Consider the following 21430-nt stretch of genomic DNA (forward strand, 5'->3'; position numbering starts at 1 on the left):
ACTGCCCCTATGCACAAGAATATAAGTACTATAATACTGCCCCTATGTACAAGAATATAACTACTATAATACTGCTCCTATGTACAAGAATATAACTACTATAATACTGCTCCTATGTACAAGAATATAACTACTATAACACTGCCCCTATGTACAAGAATATAACTACTATAATACTGCTCATATGTACAAGAATATAACTACTATAATACTGCTCCTAGGTACAAGAATATAACTACTATAATACTGCCCCTATGCACAAGAATATAACTACTATAATACTGCTCCTATGTACAAGAATATAACTACTATAATACTGCCCCCTATATACAAGAATATAACTACTATAATACTGCCCCTATATACAAGAATATAACTACTATAATACTGCCCCTATGTACATGAATATAACTACTATAATACTGCCCCCTATATACAAGAATATAACTACTATAATACTGCCCCTATATACAAGAATATAACTACTATAATACTGCCCCTATGTACAAGAATATAACTGCTATAATACTGCTCTTATGTACAAGAATATTACTACTATAATACTGCTCCTATGTATAAGAATATAACTACTATAATACTGCCCCTATGTACAAGAATATAACTACTATAATACTGCTCCTATGTACAAGAATATAACTACTATAATACTGCCTCTATGTACAAAAGTATAACTACTATAATACTGCCCCTATGTACAAGAATATAACTACTATAATACTGCCCCTATGTACAAGAATATAACTACTATAATACTGCTCCTATGTACAAGAATATAACTACTATAATACTGCCCCTATGTACAAGAATATAACTACTATAATACTGCTCCTATATAGAAGAATATAACTACTATAATACTGCCCCTATGTACAAGAATATAACTACTATAATACTGCCCCTATGTACAAGAATATAACTACTATAATACTGCTCCTATGTACAAGAATATAACTACTATAATACTGCTCCTTATGTACAAGAATATAACTACTATAATACTGCTCCTTATGTACAAGAATATAACTACTATAATACTGCCCCTATGTACAAGAATATAACTACTATAATACTGCCCCTATGTACAAGAATATAACTACTATAATACTGCTCCTATGTACAAGAATATAACTACTATAATACTGCTCCTATGTACAAGAATATAACTACTATAATACTGCTCCTATGTACAAGAATATAATTACTATAATACTGCCCCCTATGTACAAGAATATAACTACTATAATACTGCCCCCTATGTACAAGAATATAACTACTATAATACTGCTCCTATGTACAAGAATATAACTACTATAATACTGCCCCTATGTACAAGAATATAACTACTATAATACTGCTCCTATGTACAAGAATATAACTACTATAATACTGCCCCCTATGTACAAGAATATAACTACTATAATACTGCCCCCTATGTACAAGAATATAACTACTATAATACTGCTCCTATGTACAAGAATATAACTACTATAATACTGCCCCTATGTACAAAAATATAACTACTATAATACTGCTCCTATGTACAAGAATATAACTACTATAATACTGCCCCTATGTACAAGAATATAACTACTATAATACAGCTCCCTATGTACAAGAATATAACTACTATAATACTGCTCCTATATACAAGAATATAACTACTATAATACTGCTCCTATGTACAGGAATATAACTACTATAATACTGCCCCTATGTACAAGAATATAACTACTATAATACTGCTCCTATGTACAAGAATATAACTACTATAATACTGCTCCTATGTACAAGAATATAACTACTATAATACTGCTCCCTATGTACAAGAATATAACTACTATAATACTGCTCCTATATACAAGAATATAACTACTATAATACTGCTCCTATGTACAGGAATATAACTACTGTAATACTGCTCCTATGTACAGGAATATAACTACTATAATACTGCCCCTATGTACAAGAATATAACTACTATAATACTGCTCCTATGTACAAGAATATAACTACTATAATACTGCTCCTATGTACAAGAATATAACTACTATAATACTGCTCCCTATGTACAAGAATATAACTACTATAATACTGCTCCTATATACTAGAATATAACTACTATAATACTGCTCCCTATGTACAAGAATATAACTACTATAATACTGCTCCTATGTACAAGAATATATCTGCTATAATACTACTCCTATGTACAAGAATATAACTACTATAATACTGCTCCCTATGTACAAGAATATAACTACTATAATACTGCTCCTATGTACAATATAACTACTATAATACTGCTCCTATGTACAAGAATATAACTACTATAATACTGTTCATATGTACAAGAATATAACTACTATAATACTGCTCCTATGTACAAGAATATAACTACTATAATACTGCTCCTATGTACAGGAATATAACTACTATAATACTGCTCCTATGTACAGGAATATAACTACTATAATACTGCCCCTATGTACAAGAATATAACTACTATAATACTGCTCCTATGTACAAGAATATAACTACTATAATACTGCTCCTATGTACAAGAATATAACTACTATAATACTGCTCCCTATGTACAAGAATATAACTACTATAATACTGCTCCTATATACAAGAATATAACTACTATAATACTGCTCCTATGTACAGGAATATAACTACTATAATACTGCTCCTATGTACAGGAATATATCTGCTATAATACTACCCCTATGTACAAGAATATAACTACTATAATACTGCTCCCTATGTACAAGAATATAACTACTATAATACTGCTCCTATGTACAATATAACTACTATAATACTGCTCCTATGTACAGGAATATATCTGCTATAATACTACTCCTATGTACAAGAATATAACTACTATAATACTGCCCCTATGTACAAGAATATAACTACTATAATACTGCTCCTATGTACAAGAATATAACTACTATAATACTGCCCCTATGTACAAGAATATAACTACTATAATACTGCTCATATGTACAAGAATATAACTACTATAATACTGCTCCTAGGTACAAGAATATAACTACTATAATACTGCTCCTATGTACAAGAATATAAGTACTATAATACTGCTCCCTATGTACAAGAATATAACTACTATAATACTGCTCCTATATACAAGAATATAACTACTATAATACTGCTCCTATGTACAGGAATATAACTACTATAATACTGCTCCTATGTACAAGAATATAACTACTATAATACTGCTCCTAGGTACAAGAATATAACTACTATAATACTGCCCCTATGTACAAGAATATAACTACTATAATACTGCTCCTATGTACAAGAATATAACTACTATAATACTGCCCCTATGTACAAGAATATAACTACTATAATACTGCTCATATGTACAAGAATATAACTACTATAATACTGCTCCTAGGTACAAGAATATAACTACTATAATACTGCTCCTATGTACAGGAATATAACTACTATAATACTGCCCCTATGTACAAGAATATAACTACTATAATACTGCTCCTATGTACAAGAATATAACTACTATAATACTGCTCCTATGTACAAGAATATAACTACTGTAATACTGCTCCCTATGTACAAGAATATAACTACTATAATACTGCTGCTATATACAAGAATATAACTACTATAATACTGCTCCTATGTACAGGAATATAACTACTATAATACTGCTCCTATGTACAAGAATATAACTACTATAATACTGCTCCTAGGTACAAGAATATAACTACTATAATACTGCCCCATGTACAAGAATATAACTACTATAATACTGCTCCTATGTACAAGAATATAACTACTATAATACTGCTCCTATGTACAAGAATATAACTACTATAATACTGCTCCTATGTACAAGAATATAACTACTATAATACTGCCCCTATGTACAAGAATATAACTACTATAATACTGCTCATATGTACAAGAATATAACTACTATAATACTGCTCCTAGGTACAAGAATATAACTACTATAATACTGCTCCTATGTACAGGAATATAACTACTATAATACTGCTCCTATGTACAAGAATATAACTACTATAATACTGCTCCTAGGTACAAGAATATAACTACTATAATACTGCCCCTATGCACAAGAATATAACTACTATAATACTGCCCCTATGTACAAGAATATAACTACTATAATACTGCTCCTATGTACAAGAATATAACTACTATAATACTGCTCCTATGTACAGGAATATAAGTACTATAATACTGCTCCTATGTACAAGAATATAACTACTATAATCCTGCTCCTATGTACAAGAATATAACTACTATAACACTGCCCCTATGTACAAGAATATAACTACTATAATACTGCTCATATGTACAAGAATATAACTACTATAATACTGCTCCTAGGTACAAGAATATAACTACTATAATACTGCCCCTATGCACAAGAATATAACTACTATAATACTGCTCCTATGTACAAGAATATAACTACTATAATACTGCCCCCTATATACAAGAATATAACTACTATAATACTGCCCCTATATACAAGAATATAACTACTATAATACTGCCCCTATGTACAAGAATATAACTACTATAATACTGCCCCTATGTGCAAGAATATAACTACTATAATACTGCCCCTATGTACAAGAATATAACTACTATAATACTGCTCCTATGTACAAGAATATAACTACTATAATACTGCCCCTATGTACAAGAATATAACTACTATAATACTGCTCCTATGTACAAGAATATAACTACTATAATACTGCCCCTATGTACTAGAATATAACTACTATAATACTGCTCCTATGTACAAGAATATAACTACTATAATACTGTCCCTATGTACAAGAATATAACTACTATAATACTGCCCCTATGTACAAGAATATAACTACTATAATACTGCCCCCTATGTACAAGAATATAACTACTATAATACTGCTCCTATGTACAAGAATATAACTACTATAATACTGCTCCTATGTACAAGAATATAACTACTATAATACTGCTCCTATGTACAAGAATATAACTACTATAATACTGCTCCTATGTACAAGAATATAACTACTATAATACTGCCCCTATGTACAAGAATATAACTACTATAATACTGCTCCTATGTACAAGAATATAACTACTATAATACTGCTCCTATGTACAAGAATATGACTACTATAATACTGCCCCTATGTACAAGAATATAATTACTATAATACTGCTCCCTGTGTACAGAAATATTACTGCTCTTTTACAGTCCTTATCCTTTTTGCATTATTTTAGCTCTAGATGACTGTTTTTGTTTTTCTTTTTCACTTGTTTCAGTTTTTTTGAACAGAACTGCTGATTTTATGTGGACACCATATGATAATAATTTTCTTCAATGTCAATTGAGAAATGATTTGTGGATGAAATGTCTGTTTTGTTTGTTGTATGGATTCATTTTTCGGGAGATTATCCTGGATTCTGATATAGTAGCCCATTCGCGATGTTGTGTACAGTCATCTCAGTGCTTTGTTCTGAGTGTTGATATAATCACAGTGCTGCGGTGACTTATGGTGCCGAGCTGTGGCGGTATTATTGATGGCTGGCTGATTAGTTGTGATGTCATGTTTGTCGTCTTCACCTGCTGATGATGATTTCTTACACCTTGATTGTTGCTCATTCTTTTGTCATGACAATATTCGTGAGATATACATCCGCTATACTGCTGACTGCATCTTGGTTGCTTTTTTATGACCTGCATAAGAGTGAGTGATGATATCACCGTTATCTGCTGAGCTCTGATGTCGTCATTATGTGTATTGGTTGTTGGCGACTTGTGATGTCATCGCTTTAGGCAGCTGTTGGTGAGTTATGATGTAATTGTCTGCATTGGCCGCCAGTAACTTGTGAGATCATAACCTGTTTAAGGTGAATTGTGATGTCATCACCTAACCAATCATTTGGCTAGTGATGATGTCATCACCTGTTTTGGCTTTCAGTGACTTGGGTCTCCTGTGCCCCTTAGCCCCCATGCAATGAGTGATATACAGGGGCTTCTCACAAAATTAGAATATCATCAAAAAGTGAATTTATTTCAGTTCTTCAATACATAAAGTGAATCTCCTATATTCTATAGAGTCATTACACACAGAGTGATCTATTTCACGTGTTTATTTCTGTTAATGTTGATGATTATGGCTTACAGCCAATGAAAACCCGAAAGTCATTATCTCAGTAAATTTGAATAATTAACAAAAAAATCACCTGCAAAGACTTCTTAAGAGTTTATAAAGGTCCCTTAGTCTGTTTCATTACTGTCAAGATCCAGACCGGGTTTTGAGTCCTGTTTTCCCTTGTTCCCGGTCTGGTCATGTCAAGAGTTAACCTTTCTCAGCCTCTGTCTGGGTTCAGGTTGTCTATTTATCACTGCTGCTTCCTGCAGGCGATGTCCATTATAGTTTCTGCCTAGTGCTGCTGTAGCTGACTCTGATTTCTCTGATTTGTCCTCCTGCGTGTGCTGTCTGAACCCGTGTCTCTGTTTTCCCCTGTTCCCGTCTTGACAGTGTTTCCCTTTAGTGTGCAGACTCCCTGGTTTTGAATTGGCTTCTATCCTGACCTGTTTCTGTCTTTTGGCTTATCTGCTCCTGACCGTTACTGACCCCCTGGCTTGTCTCTGACCGCGAGTTTGCTTACACCTGTAGTACTGCGCTACAGTCTAGGATTTTACCTGACTTGTTTGACTATTCTGCTGTCACCTGTGGTAGCCTCACTGCTGCACTGCAGGTCAGCTCTGTTTATGTGCAGGCCTGCTTCCTCTCTACTGCCATCTAGTGAAGCCTGCACCTACCTGCACTGCAGCAGCATGACAAGTAGCTCCACAATCATGGGGAAGACCGCTGACCTGACAGATGTCCAGAAGGCATCACTGACACACTCCACAAGGAGGGGAAGCCACAAAAGGTCATTGGTAAAGAAGCCGGCTGTTCACACAGTGCTGTATCCAAGAATATTAATGGAAAGTGGAGTGGAAGGAAAAAGTGTGGTAGAAAAAGGTGCACAAACAACCGGGATAACTGCAGCCTGGAAAGGATTGTTAAGAAAAGGCCATTCAGTAATGTGGGGGAGATTCACAAGGAGCGGACTGCTGCTGGAGTCATTGCTTCACCACACACAGACGTCTCCAGGACATGGGCTACAAGTGTCACATTCCTTGTGTCAGCCACTCATGACCAATAGACAACGCCAGAAGCGTCTTACCTGGGCCAAGGAGGAAAAGAACTGGACTGTTATCAGGGGTCCAAGGTCCCAGAGTCTGGAGGAAGAGTGGAGAGGCCACAATCCAAGCTGCTGGAGGTCTGGTGTGAAGTCTCCACAATCAGTGATGCTTTGGGGAGCCATGTCATCTGCTGGGGTAGGTCCACTGTGTTTTATCAAGACCAAAGTCAGCGCAGCCGTCTACCAGGACATTTTAGAGCACTTCATGCTTCCCTCTGCCGACAAGCTTTTTGGAGATGGAAATGTCATTCTCCAGCAGGACTTGGCCCCTGTCCACACTGACAAAAGTACCAATACCTGGTGTAAAAACAACAGGATCACTGGGCTTGATGGGCAGCAAACTTGCCTGACCTTAACCCCATAGAGAATCTATGGAGTATTGTCAAGAGGGAGAGACACCAGACCCAACAATGCAGACGAGCTGAAGGCTTCTATCAAAGCAACCTGGGCTTCCATAACACCTCAGCAGCCACAGGCTGATCGCCTCCATGCCACACCGCATTGATGCAGTAATTGATGCAAAACGAGCTGCGACCAAGTATTGAGGGCATTTACTGAACATACATTTCAGTAGGGAACATTTCAGATTTTAAAATCTTTTTTTTTCAAGCTGGTGTTATAAAGTATTCTAATTTCCTGAGATAATGACTTTTGGTTTTTCATTGGCTGTAAGCCATAATCATCAACATTAACAGAAATAAACACGTGAAATAGATCACTCTGTGTGTAATGACTCTATAGAATAAGTTTCACTTTTTGATAGTCTAAGTTTCTGAGAAGCCCCTGTACTATGAGTACTGTATGGTGGTTCTATTATATGAGTACTGTATGCTGACACTACTATATGAGCACTGTATGGTGGTACTACTATATGAGTACTGTATGGTGGTACTATTATATGAGCACTGTATGGTGGTACTACTATATGAGCACTGTATGGTGGTACTATTATATGAGTACTGTATGCAGACACTACTATATGAGCACTGTTTAGAGCTTAACCTCTACTGTGGGTAAAATCCTGGAGGGCATTCTAAGGGATGCTATACTGGAGTATCTGAAGAGGAATAACCTCATGACCCAGTATCAGCACGGGTTTACTAGGGACCGTTCATGTCAGACTAATTTGATCAGCTTCTATGAAGAGGTAAGTTCCGGACTGGACCAAGGGAACCCAGTAGATGTAGTGTATATGGACTTTTCAAAAGCTTTTGATACGGTGCCACACAAAAGGTTGTTACATAAAATGAGAATGATGGGAATAGGGGAAAATATGTGTAAGTGGGTTGAGAGCTGGCTCAGGGATAGGAAACAAAGGGTGGTTATTAATGGAGCACACTCGGACTGGGTCGCGGTTAGCAGTGGGGTACCACAGGGGTCAGTATTGGGCCCTCTTCTTTTTAACATATTTATTAATGACCTTGTAGGGGGCATTCAGAGTAGAATTTCAATATTTGCAGATGACACTAAACTCTGCAGGGTAATCAATACAGGGGAGGACAATTTTATATTACAGGATGATTTATGTAAACTAGAAGCTTGGGTTGATAAATGGCAAATGAGCTTTAATGGGGATAAATGTAAGGTCATGCACTTGGGTAGAAGTAATAAGATGTATAACTATGTGCTTAATTCTAAAACTCTGGGCAAAACCGTCAATGAAAAAGACCTGGGTATATGGGTGGATGACAAACTAATATTCAGTGGCCAGTGTCAGGCAGCTGCTACAAAGGCAAATAAAATAATAAGATGTATTAAAAGAGGCATAGATGCTCATGAGGAGAACATAATTTTACCTCTATACAAGTCACTAGTTCGACCACACTTAGAATACTGTGCACAGTTCTGGTCTCCGGTGTATAAGAAAGACGTAGCTGAACTGGAGCGGGTGCAGAGAAGAGCGACCAAGGTTATTAGAGGACTGGGGGGTCTGCAATACCAAGATAGGTTATTACACTTGGAAAAACGAAGACTAAGGGGTGATCTTATGTTAATGTATAAATATATGAGGGGACAGTACAAAGACCTTTCTGATGATCTCTTTAATCATAGACCTGAGACAGGGACAAGGGGGCATCCTCTGCGTCTGGAGGAAAGAAGGTTTAAGCATAATAACAGACGCGGATTCTTTACTGTAAGAGCAGTGAGACTATGGAACTCTCTGCCGTATGATGTTGTAATGAGTGATTCATTAATTAAATTTAAGAGGGGACTGGATACCTTTCTGGAAAAGTATAATGTTACAGGGTATATACACTAGATTCCTTGATAAGGCGTTGATCCAGGGAACTAGTCTGATTGCCGTATGTGGAGTCGGGAAGGAATTTTTTTCCCCATGGTGGAGTTACTCTTTGCCACATGGGTTTTTTTTGCCTTCCTCTGGATCAACATGTTAGGGCATGTTAGGTTAGGCTATGGGGTGAACTAGATGGACTTACAGTCTTCCTTCAACCTTAATAACTATGTAAGTACTATGTGAGCGCTGTATGGTGGTACTACTATATGAGTACTGTATGGTGGTACTACTATATGAGCACTGTATGGTGGTACTACTATGTGAGCGCTGTATGGTGGTACTACTATGTGAGCGCTGTATGGTGGTACTACTATGTGAGTACTGTATGGTGGTACTATATGAGTACTGAATGGTGGTACTACTATATGAGTACTGTATGGTGGTACTATTATGTGAGCACTGTATGGTGGTACTACTATGTGAGCACTGTGTGGTGGTACTACTATGTGAGTACTGTATGGTGGTACTATATGAGTACTGTATGGTGGTACTACTATATGAGTACTGTATGGTGGTACTATTATGTGAGCACTGTATGGTGGTACTACTATGTGAGCACTGTGTGGTGGTAATTCTTGGGCTCTGTATGATGACATTTATTTTTTGTGGCTTAGCTACTTTGGGACGGTTCTATGTAAACTTTTTGCAGTCTTGGTAGAATTGTCCCAGAAAGAGCAGCATTACTGTGGAATTTCTGGTGTAAGGAGTGTGACCCCCTTGTGTAACCACCACACGTACGCTGTGCCGACACTGAAGCAGCAGGGATGTCAGACCTTGGAGGCTGAGAGCTCACAGGAAACTTCAATGTGAACACAACTCTAAATGAAATCATTCATGTATCTGCTGCTGGAAAATGTGTAAAGTGCTATAACATGTATAATGCGGCGTGAGACATCTGCGAGTAACAGTCACCACCTGTATGATGCCGTCAGGAGCGGCCTCACTGCCCTACCTGCTGACTGTCTCCTATAAATCATCTTTGTGTAAGCAGCCATTACGTTGTGTCGCTACCGTGTATGATTGGAGTGTGTTTGTCAAGGTCTCCACTGTCACTGACAGGAGGTGTGATTGTTGGCCCGATCGCTGACTCATGCAGTGTTTTTTAGGAAATGATCTGTGTAACGGCAATGTTGGCGAAGTCCCAGCTGGAGCCGAACTCAGGAGTGCAAATCTGAGCGATTCACAACGAAGTTATAAATCACTGACAATAAATATGTATACATCTTCTCTCGTTCTGTCAAGTGAGACTAATGACATACATGTTGAGAGCGTGCGTGTACATGAGAGCGTGCGTGCACATGAGAGCGTGCGTGCACATGAGAGCGTGCGTGCACATGAGAGCGTGCTTGCACATGAGAGCGTGCATGCACATGAGAGCGTGCGTGCACATGAGAGCGTGCGTGTACATGAGAGCGTGCGTGTACATGAGCATGCATGTAGATGAGAGCGTGCGTGTACATGAGAGCGTGCGTGTAGATGAGAGCGTGCGTGTAGATGAGCGTGCGTGTACATGAGCGCGTGCATGTACATGAGAGCGTTCGTGTACATGAGAGCGTGCGTGTACATGAGCGTGCGTGTGCATGAGCGTGCGTGTACATGAGAGCATGCGGGTACCTGAGAGCGTGCATGTGTAAGGACTGGCGGAACGCACCGAGTTAATATAGATGTTATAATTGGTGCGTTCACAGCCCGGGGTCCACCGTGCAGGAGAGAACCTGCTGCTAGAAGATGACGGCACTATATGGCGGTATAAGTGAACTCTGTGACTTCACTGAGTAACACTGAAAAGAACAAGTTGTGCCCTGTTAGCGTCACAGAGGAACACAGCTAACTGCTGAGCTGATGGCAGTCGGTGGTCACGCACACAGAAGCATACATTCAAACACTCCTCTCCGGTGGAACCGGAATTCTAGTGGCTATTAGCCAGCCCTGAATACATACATACAAAACTCCTCACCGGAGGTGCCGGTATTCTAGGGGCTATTTCAGCCAAACCCTGAAACCACATACAGGCGCGACCACAAATAGCAAACTCATAACATGAAGCGATACTAGCGCATGGCCGTGCGGCCATGCAAACCTGTTATACCAGCAGCAGCTTCAGGACCTTCCTAGAGGACCAATGGAAGCTGCTACAATACCAGAGCAACTTCAGGACCTTCCTAGAGGACCAATGGAAGCTGCAGCAGTACCTGAGCATGTGACCCCTGACCTCCAATGAGAGGTCTTAACTTGGGCATGCTCAGAAGTGAAAAAGCAGGACTTAGTCCCAGAGACGTCTGCTTGCCGCTGACCAGTACTGGCTACAATGGCTGAGTCTGGGAAAGCAGCAGTAACCATCTGCACCGTATCAGGCTGAGCCAGATGCTGGGACTGACGTCTCCGCTGAGCAAGCTCCACTGCGGCTGGAGAAGAATGGGAGACTGCAGTGGAGGTGGTTCGAGATTCCCCCTGTGCAGAGGCGGGAACTCGACTCCTAACAGCACGTACCTGAGAGCGTGCGTGTACCTGAGAGCGTGACTGTATCTGTGAGCATGTCTGTACTAGGAATAGTGCTAGGAGGAGGGTTAGGAGTAGTGTTACGAGTAGGGGTAGTAATAGTGTTAGAGGTAGGGTTAGGAATAGTGTTAGAATTAGTATTAGGAGTAGGGTTCTGGGTAGGAATAGTGATAGGGGTAGTGTTAGGAGTAGAGTTACGATTAGTGATAGGAACATTGTTAGGAATAGTGTTAGAAGAAGGAAGGTTAGAAATCATGTTAGGAGTGAGGAATAATGTTAGGGGTAGGGTTAGGTTTAGGAGTAGGGTTGTGGGTAGGAGTAATGTTAGGAGTAGGGTTAGCAATAGTGTTAGCAATAGTGTTAGAGGTAGAGTTAGGAATAGTGATCGGAGTAGGGTTAGGAGTAGGGTTAGGTGTAGAGTTAAGAATAATGTTAGCAGTAGAGTTAGGAGTAGCGTTAGAGGTAGGGTTAGGGTTAGGAGTATGGCTCTGGGTAGGAGTAATGTTAGGAGTAGGGTTAGCAATAGTGTTAGAGGTAGAGTTAGGAATAGTGATCGGGGTAGGGTTAGGAGTAGGGTTAGGAGTATGGTTAGGAATAGTGTTAGGTGTAGAGTTAAGAATAATGTTAGGAGAAGCGTTAGAGGTAGGGTTAGGTTTAGGAGTAGGGTTAAGAGTATGGTTCTGGGTAGGAGTAATGTTAGGAGTAGGGTTAGCAATAGTGTTAGAGGTAGAGTTAGGTATAGTGATCGGGGTAGGGTTAGGAATAGTGTTAGGAGTATGGTTAGGAATAGGGTTAGGTTTAGGAGTAGGGTTAGGAGTATGGTTCTGGGTAGGAGTAATGTTAGGAGTAGGGTTAGCAATAGTGTTAGAGGTAGAGTTAGGAATAGTGATCGGGGTAGGGTTAGGAGTAGGGTTAGGAGTATGGTTAGGAATAGTGTTAGGTGTAGAGTTAAGAATAATGTTAGCAGTAGAGTTAGAGGTAGGGTTAGGTTTAGGAGTAGGGTTAAGAGTATGGTTCTAGGTAGGAGTAATGTTAGGAGTAGGGTTAGCAATAGTGTTAGAGGTAGAGTTAGGTATAGTGATCGGGGTAGGGTTAGGAATAGTGTTAGGAGTATGGTTAGGTTTAGGAGTAGGGTTAGGAGTATGGTTCTGGGTAGGAGTAATGTTAGGAGTACCATTAGGAGTAGGGTTAGGAATAATGTTAGCAGTAGAGTTAGGAATAGTGTTAGAGGTAGGGTTAGAAATAGCATTAGGAGGTGATTTAGGAATAGTATCAGGAGGAGCATTAGGAATAGTTTTAGGAGGATCGTTTTAGGAATAGTGTTAGGAGGAGGGGTAAGAATAGTGGTAGGAGCAGGGTTAGGAATAGTGTTCGTGATAACGTTATTAGGAATAGTGTTAATTGTAGGGTTAGGGAAAGGACTGGGGACATGGTAATAAAATAATTACATAATAACATTTTTTAAATAAAGTTATTAATTATTTTTATCTCATTTTTGTTATGTTTAGCTGTCCGTGGGCTTTCTTTGCCTCGGGCTCTGGCAACCCTCTGCATAACATGGACCTTTCTAAAATATTGATTCTTAGGGGACTCTAAATGTCTAGATTCAGTGAAAATATAATGATCTTTATAATCGTCCCCTAAGGAGATCTCCACCTTCAGGAATGGAGAAAACTAGGGTTTGTGTAGAAATCAGCTCAACTGATGATGGCAAAAGGTTAATTAAGGTGGAATTCCTTTAAAAAGAGTGATTACATTGCAAAGGGTTTTTTCTTTTCTCTCTTTTTTTTTTCCAGTGTTTTATGTTAGCAAACATTGATAAATGGATTCATCTGGGAGCGGGAGGCAGGTGAATCAAAACCAGAGATCTGGGACGTCGACAAGTTTCCATGAAGTAAAAAATTCCAGGAAACTGTTATTGGTTAACTCAGCCCCGCGACCTGCCAGTTCTCATTCACCTCACACGTTCCAAAGAGAAAGGAAAGAAATGTGACAACCCAGTGGTAGAATCTGTGGTTGGAGGTGTTGTCACCCAGCTGAACACCCTTTCTTCACTATTTGTAACTGGGGATTTTATTTTTTGTGTGAAAAATTATTTTTCTTTCTGAATTTAATGGGTTTTTTCCCATCATTTTAGGTAATAAAATCTGGAGTGAAGACCACTTGCAAATGTCACGGAGTGTCTGGATCCTGCACAGTCCGCACCTGCTGGAGACAACTTTCTCCTTTTCATGAAATTGGAAAGCAGTTAAAGCAAAAATATGAGAGTTCACTAAAAGTAGGAAGCACCAGCAATGAAGCTACGGGAGAAGGGGACATTTCTCCAGCCAAGAAGCCCATTCCTGGTCACACTGATCACATCCCAAGGACTACAGACCTCATTTACATTGACGATTCTCCCAACTTTTGCTTGATGAGCAAGTATTCTCCTGGAACATTTGGGAGGAGATGTTACAAAGACAAAAATTGCGAAAGCATTTGCTGTGGTCGTGGACATAATACCCAAAGCAAGGTGGTGACGAGGCCTTGCCAGTGTCAAGTTCGCTGGTGCTGCTATGTGGAGTGCAAGCAGTGTACTCAAAGGGAGGAGGTGTACACCTGCAAGGACTAGCCATCACTACAAGGCTGTGGATACAATCAGTCGACACCATCGTAACTTACGGAAACAAACAGGGTTTGACTGACGTTCCTATTGGATGGAGAGCTCTATGTGATATAAGCACTTTGGAGGGTTCCCGATGACCCAACTGTGTTTTCGCTGTTGTCAATGTTCTGGGTTTGTGAAGCGTGAGGAGTGGTGAATAATGACGGTGCACCTCGGGTAGCTAGAGGACATTCCAATGCCATTTGTTCACATGGTTGTCATCTCATGATCTTCTCCATTCTCTCCAAGCTCTGTGAACATGTAGGCATTACCATGCATGGTTGGTGACCCGATCTGATAAAATTACGCCTGGATCCTAGAAAACTCCAGGAATTCAGATTAACGACAAGGGAACAATTCTATTATCCACTTTAGCTTGTTTTTGTTGTTCATGTTTGTTTTTTTGCCCCTAGAGAGGAAACTCTCCTGTATACTGCACTCCAGCACAAACGGGGTTCGCGCTAGGACACAAGTTGTGTGTTAGGAAATGCAAAACCCAAAATACCTACTCAGGTCAGCAAGCCAGAAGTGACCTTAGAACGCGATCCGTTCCATCGTTGATGAGCAAAGATCTAAGTAGCTTGAGTAGTAGGCTGTCTTTAGACTACGGCATTGACAAACGCCACATGCCTTATTTTATAGCACTATCACTGTCTTAAAAACCACTAGAAGAAGTTTATGTTTCCTTGTATAAATATAGAAATATATAGACGTATATTTTGCTTTTTTTCCTTGACTATCACTAACCCTATGGAGGTTACCTGAACAGTTGTGGTGACCGGAGTCAGGATGATGCCTGCTCCTCCCCGGTCTCCATACCCACATATGTGGTGATCCAGGGACTGACTAGTCTCCCTCTTCTTATGATTTCATTCCACTTACTGTAATACTCAGAGTATTAAAGCCTTAGATACTGTATAACACTCGAAAACCACTATATTAAGGACGATGGCGCATTCATCAGATGTGCCAGCTACACAAATCTTGGTGTATCATTTGCCAAACCACACAAGACAGGAACGCTTCCTGTGCCTTTGCTAAGCTGTGAAGTAGACAGATCTTTTATATTAACGAGACCGGTTTAATGAATGTTGCTTGGAAATTTATTGTAAGAATGACAAAGCTTCTCGGGTAGATCCTAAATATAGGCCAAGCTCTGTACAATCCTGGACAGCGTCACTTAGGGGTTCAGCTTCTCCACCAAGTGATCATTAGTCTTCGTCCTGCCAGTAGTCCTGGTAGTAAATCACAGAACACCATGGAGCACCATAAAGTAACATTCAGGACCATTTACATAAATGGAGGCCGACATTATTCACACGAGGGACAGACTTTATCTTATTTTAGAACTTTACATATTGATATTCATTCTACACGAGTACACGGCCACATAATATATTGGCTTAATGACTTGCCGGTGGCCTGGTGAGTTAGTCAGTGCTGCTCAGGGAACTAAAAGGGGTATCCAACCTCTAGAAAAAAATGTAACATCGGAAATAGATGAGACCGAATAACAGAGTGACTATAGTCACCTCTTCTTTCCCAGCGATCCAACTCAGAAGCTCCACGGTTCTACCGGTTGTGGTATATAAGCAGCTGGCACAAGATCACTGCTGCCAATCAGTGATAACAGTGATCGCATGCCCATATACTGGAGGTTCTGGTGTCGCTAAGTCAACTGTCGGAACCGTAATGCCAGTGGTCTGGGCCATCGATTGCCTGCAGCTCTGTAAATACAGATCCAAGGGACTGGTGGCACTTCTGTGTTGGATCACTAGCGGACAGGTGAGAATAGTATATTTTGCTATTTTATCACATGTGCTGAATGCATTAGTGGAAAGTTTGGATTTTGTCATGATTATCCAGCTACCTAATATGTATGGGGCTGTCTCTGAGAACATGTTGAGCAAAAGAAGGCCTGGGCCTGTTGCATTTCAGCATGATGCTTTGTTTTTATAGGAAGTAACCTGCCACTACGAAACATAGAAAGGTCTGGAGGGAGACAGAAGGGGTCCTGACACGACATAGGAAACTACTGGGAAGGCCGAGATGTCTGGTGGAAAGACAGAGGTGTCTAGAAGAGATAGAGGACTCCGCTGAGAAGTCAGAGATGTCTGAATGAAGGACAGAATAATCTGGAAGAAGACTGGGGGGTCTAGAGAGGACAACGGACATTATTGGGAAATCAGAAGTGTCTAGAGGGAGGACAGAGGTGTCTAGAGAAGATAAAGGAGCCTGGAGGAGACAGAGGACAAAAGACACTATTTGGGAAGGCAAAAGTGTCCGGAGAAGGACAGAGGGGTTTCCTGGGGGGACAAAAGGGTCTGGAGAAGAAAAAAAGACTCTACTGGGAAGACTAACATATCTACATGGGACATAAATATCTACCGCAGAGACAGAAAAGACTAGAGGATAAGGGAGTCCACTGGGAGAGCAGAGATGTCTGGAGGTCAAGCCGGAGTCTGTTAGTGACTTTTATGTGCACGCTTTGTTGGCAGGAATAGGTGCCAAGGGAATGATGGGCGACACCTGCTGGAGATGTCTGGCCAGCTTTACCCAAAGGCAAGTTGGTCAATTTGGGGTAGAGGAATAATAGAGCAGACAAAGCTTATGTGCTCAGACGTATCCGGAATAGTCCTCTATGGCCTTACGTAATCCACTGGACGGGATGAGAGGATTTGTATCTGACTCCACCAGACATCCGGTCAGAGAGCTGTCACATCATCATCATAGCCACCATCATCCATCACGTTCCTGGAAGCCATTATTCCCAGAGAACTTTTTATCTATAGTCAGGAATGAAATTTGTCAAATTCTCACCTCTGATTTTACAAATGAGTAATGACCACCACAGAAGCCCCCCAGTCTCATGACACCCTGCTCATAGCTCGCTCCTCACTGACAAACACTTGGACTTCTCCTCAGCACTGACCAAAGTCATAGCTATAAAAAGAAACAAAAAAACCAAATATAAGTGATATAAACATATAGCAATTATCTGCTCACTGCGGAGCTGAGCTGTACTCAGTGTGAATACACCTATATATCATATATGAGAACATTTATTTATTCTAATGCATTTTGAAGGACCTTACTATGGTTTTAATGTGGTATTACGTCCAGTTATTACGCCACAGACATGCTTTTATAATACTTTTCTTTTTTTACTTAGGTAATTTTGAGTAGACACAGATTTTGTGCCTTCAGTACGGAAGAAACGCGTCGAGGTGGCTGAATCAGATACACTAAGCTTGCACATAGTTTTTTTTTTATTATTATTATTTTATTAACATATTTTCCATATTTCCAGGAAATGCAGAAAATCACAAAAAAACAAACAAAACGGTGCGGCGTGTTAGTGCAGGAGAGGACGACTGAACTACTGAGCGGACAAAGCTCCTCGGAGTGTAGTATCACACGCACTGAAGCCTTTCTGTATTTAACGTGTATTTATGACAATGTGGATATATGGCTTCCCTGTTATATATTGTACATAGTTGGGTTTATATTCCTGTGGTATATTACAATATTTAAAAAAAAAAAAATGCAAAATAAAAAAAAAAATAATAAAATGAAAAAACGGAGAAGAATTTTCCACGTTACGTGTATGACCATTGGTACTCAGTCTTTGGTGGTTGGAATTATTTTTTGAAAATTCAAAGGTGTCGTCTGCTCCTCTTATTTCTTCCTTAAACCAAGTTCAAGGTGGTTTAAAAAAGCATCCAGTGATTTCCCTCTGCACTTTTGTGGCGCCCCCGATCCATCCTCCGATCTAATTTTTTCTCTTTCAGTGGGGATGGGCATGAGATTGGTGCTATGGGACCCAAGAAGCAACTGGCGGTTGGTAGATGAGCTGGCCTGTTTTTTTTTTTTTGGGGGGGGGGGTAGACAAGTCCTTTAAGTGGATCATCAGTGCATAAAATGGCCGAGTTGTGTTACTGATGCCTTCTTCATTGACTTCAGTATCACGAGCCCCCAGGGAGCGCGTCCAGTTACTAAACCGTTTAGCAGATCAATCAGCGGGAGCAATCACTTCTGGGGAAACTGGCCTACAGAAGGACTAAGGACTCGTGAGACCACTGACCCCAAGGGTAAAGCTCCATCCTGGCCTCCGTGATGATGATGAAACTCCTAAGATGTCTTACAAAATGTGCAATAATGGCAGCAACATAGGCAGGAAGGAATTTGATATTGGCCATGAAAGACGACTGTAGAGAAATATAACATTTTTCTTAGGGACACAATTTTGAAAATGTTAGTTTTGGTGGAAATTGTTTTTAATCATTCTAGGAAAAAGAAAACTGATGTGTTTTGGAAAATGTGTATGAGGTTGGGGTATTGTCCCGACTCTCCCCGGTTCTTGCGGAGTCTCCATGCTTTTCCGATTGCCCATGATTGAGTACCATGGTACCGTAGACCTCTCGGATCAGGAAAACCGATCACCTTGGGCATTGGCCCAGTAATCAGGACCCCTCGGAGGGGGAAGGGCTGACTTTTTTAACCCATTGTTGCATATGGAAACATGTCTGATGCTTCTGAATGTCTCTGTACAAACGTGTATAGATATTTTTAACTTAATTTAATAAATCACGACTGAACAATCAATCATGTTTTTGCCATATTAATTTGGCTGATTTGGACATTTCTTTGGTATAGTTTATCCAGATTTACAATTTCTGTATACTTAAAACTACAAATTCAGCCAAACAAGGGGTTTTATCACCTTTTTATGTTTAATGTTTTGGATCCTAAATGTAATTTTGTAACGTTGCACTCCGCTGCCTTCCTTGTTTTATAAATGTAGTTTCAGAAAAGAAAGTAGAAGGAAATCGTCTCCTCCACAATTTCATATGTTCCCCAGTTGAATGCAATGGAAACCTTCCTAATTATGCTAATCCCCCCTCTTTACGAGAGCTTAGACCGTATTGTTTTTCTAGGTTTCGCTGTCCTCTCCGCCATTTGAAAGACCCCGTTAGACTCCGAGAAACTTAAGGTCAAAAATCCAGTGTTACATAAATCAGAGCTTTTCCCAAATCCCCATTTCCTGCTTAAGTAAAATTACACATTTATGCAAAATGTTATTGTGTCAGAAAAAAAAATTCCCTGGAGTTCTTGTAAATTCAGAAATATTTTGATAGAAGCGAGCGATGGCTGCATCTGCACATCTGCGGGGGGCGTTGGGTGTAAGAAATGTTGACTCTGCATCGCATATTGTAACTTACACATTTTCTCTTTCCTTTCGATTCCCATGGACAGTGAGCAAAACAGGGAAATATTAAAATGCTGAGATTTATGCTGACAGTTTGCACAATTTATTTTGAGAACTTGTTAATGGGCTCCAAATTACAAAAGAGGCAAAATGCTCAACTTCTCATATTTATATTTTCGATTTTTGCCTAAAAGCAGTGACTTGTGATTTCTTTCCTGTTTCAACAGAGAGAAAACCGATTTGAGAAAGACAGTTATTATTTTTTCCACATTGTTTTTCCTGAAATATAAAAAAGTTAAAACAAGTCCTAATTATCAAGGACTGTGCAAACATTTATTGCGAGGGCCATGATGATATATTTAGTTGAAAAATCTTTCTCAGCTGCACTTTAACTCTTTGTACCAGGACAAATTATTTGAGAACAGACTAAAAATAAGCAGATAAAAAAATTAAATACTTTGTAAAGACTTTGTCACTGTCGAAATTCTAGTTGGGGAAACATGAAAAGAAAAAATGAGTAACGAATGAGAAATAAATGTGGAGTTGTAAGTAAAAAATATCTGTTTCCATTCCCATCCAGGATTACTTGCAGCCTGATCAGTAAATGAATATAATCTAAATAGTGCAGGACGTCCTTAGAGACATTGCTCAACATTTCACTTTGTTTTACAAACATATAAATTGTATTACTTCATATGCCAAAAAATGGAATAATAGACATTATTAGCCATGTATTTCTGGGCTCGTTATCACATACTTGTTATATACAAGGCATGGTTTTGTGGGTAGAATAGATCTATATCCCCAGCATTGCAACATGGTCATAGTATTTGCTTGTCTGTTATATATTAGGAACCGCAATGGGTCCAGCATTCACGCCAACATTACTGATTCTATCATACCAGTTTGGACTCTAAATATGTTGTATTCAGTTAAGAGAATATGCACATTATTTAATGAACACTCAGAAAAAAATGATAAAGAGAGTCAAATGAAGAAATTAGAATTTCTTTTTGTACATTTTTTCTAATGACTTTTGGGAGGCTAAATTATTTATCTCTACCTCATGTGTACAGCTTTTAGGCTTCAATCTGATTCTGAGTGGCTGTTGAGAATGTATTTAATTATTTAACATCTTTGTATAACAAGAAATAAAAAATGAATGTATTTTAAATTGTAAATGAGCTCTGTGTTCTCTTATTTTCCTTCTCTCTATGAAAAAAATGTGGGGTCAAAAGAGAGGTGGTCTTAAAAAGATAACCCCCAAAGGCAGGAGGGAGAAACCATTATCAAATGGAAGGTTCAGATTAAGGAGGCTGTGGCGGGACAAAAATTTCACTAAGAAAAGCCCTCTATAATGCCAATAAGTCCTGTCCGATGTTATATGCGAGGTTGTCTTAATGATATAAACCCTTTAAAAATGTGACACTTTTTGTGACAATTCTGTCAGAACTTCAGTGCCATAGCCTGCTGGGAT

At 39.3% G+C, this 21430-nt stretch overlaps 1 protein-coding gene across 2 annotated transcripts in view; it reads left to right on the top strand.

The window, feature by feature from the left end:
* Nucleotides 1–21141, top strand: part of WNT9A (Wnt family member 9A) — a 161271-nt gene extending 140130 nt beyond the window's left edge. For both annotated transcript variants that reach the window (XM_077267816.1, XM_077267817.1), the window contains one exon: nucleotides 14238–21141. In XM_077267816.1, coding sequence (XP_077123931.1) covers nucleotides 14238–14711 — 474 coding nt within the window. In that variant the 3' untranslated portion in view covers nucleotides 14712–21141. The remainder of the gene's footprint in view (nucleotides 1–14237) is intronic.
* Nucleotides 21142–21430: the final 289 nt, after the last annotated feature.

The sequence above is a fragment of the Ranitomeya variabilis genome, chromosome 6 (genome assembly GCF_051348905.1).
Source record: "Ranitomeya variabilis isolate aRanVar5 chromosome 6, aRanVar5.hap1, whole genome shotgun sequence".
Classification (NCBI taxonomy): domain Eukaryota; kingdom Metazoa; phylum Chordata; class Amphibia; order Anura; family Dendrobatidae; genus Ranitomeya; species Ranitomeya variabilis.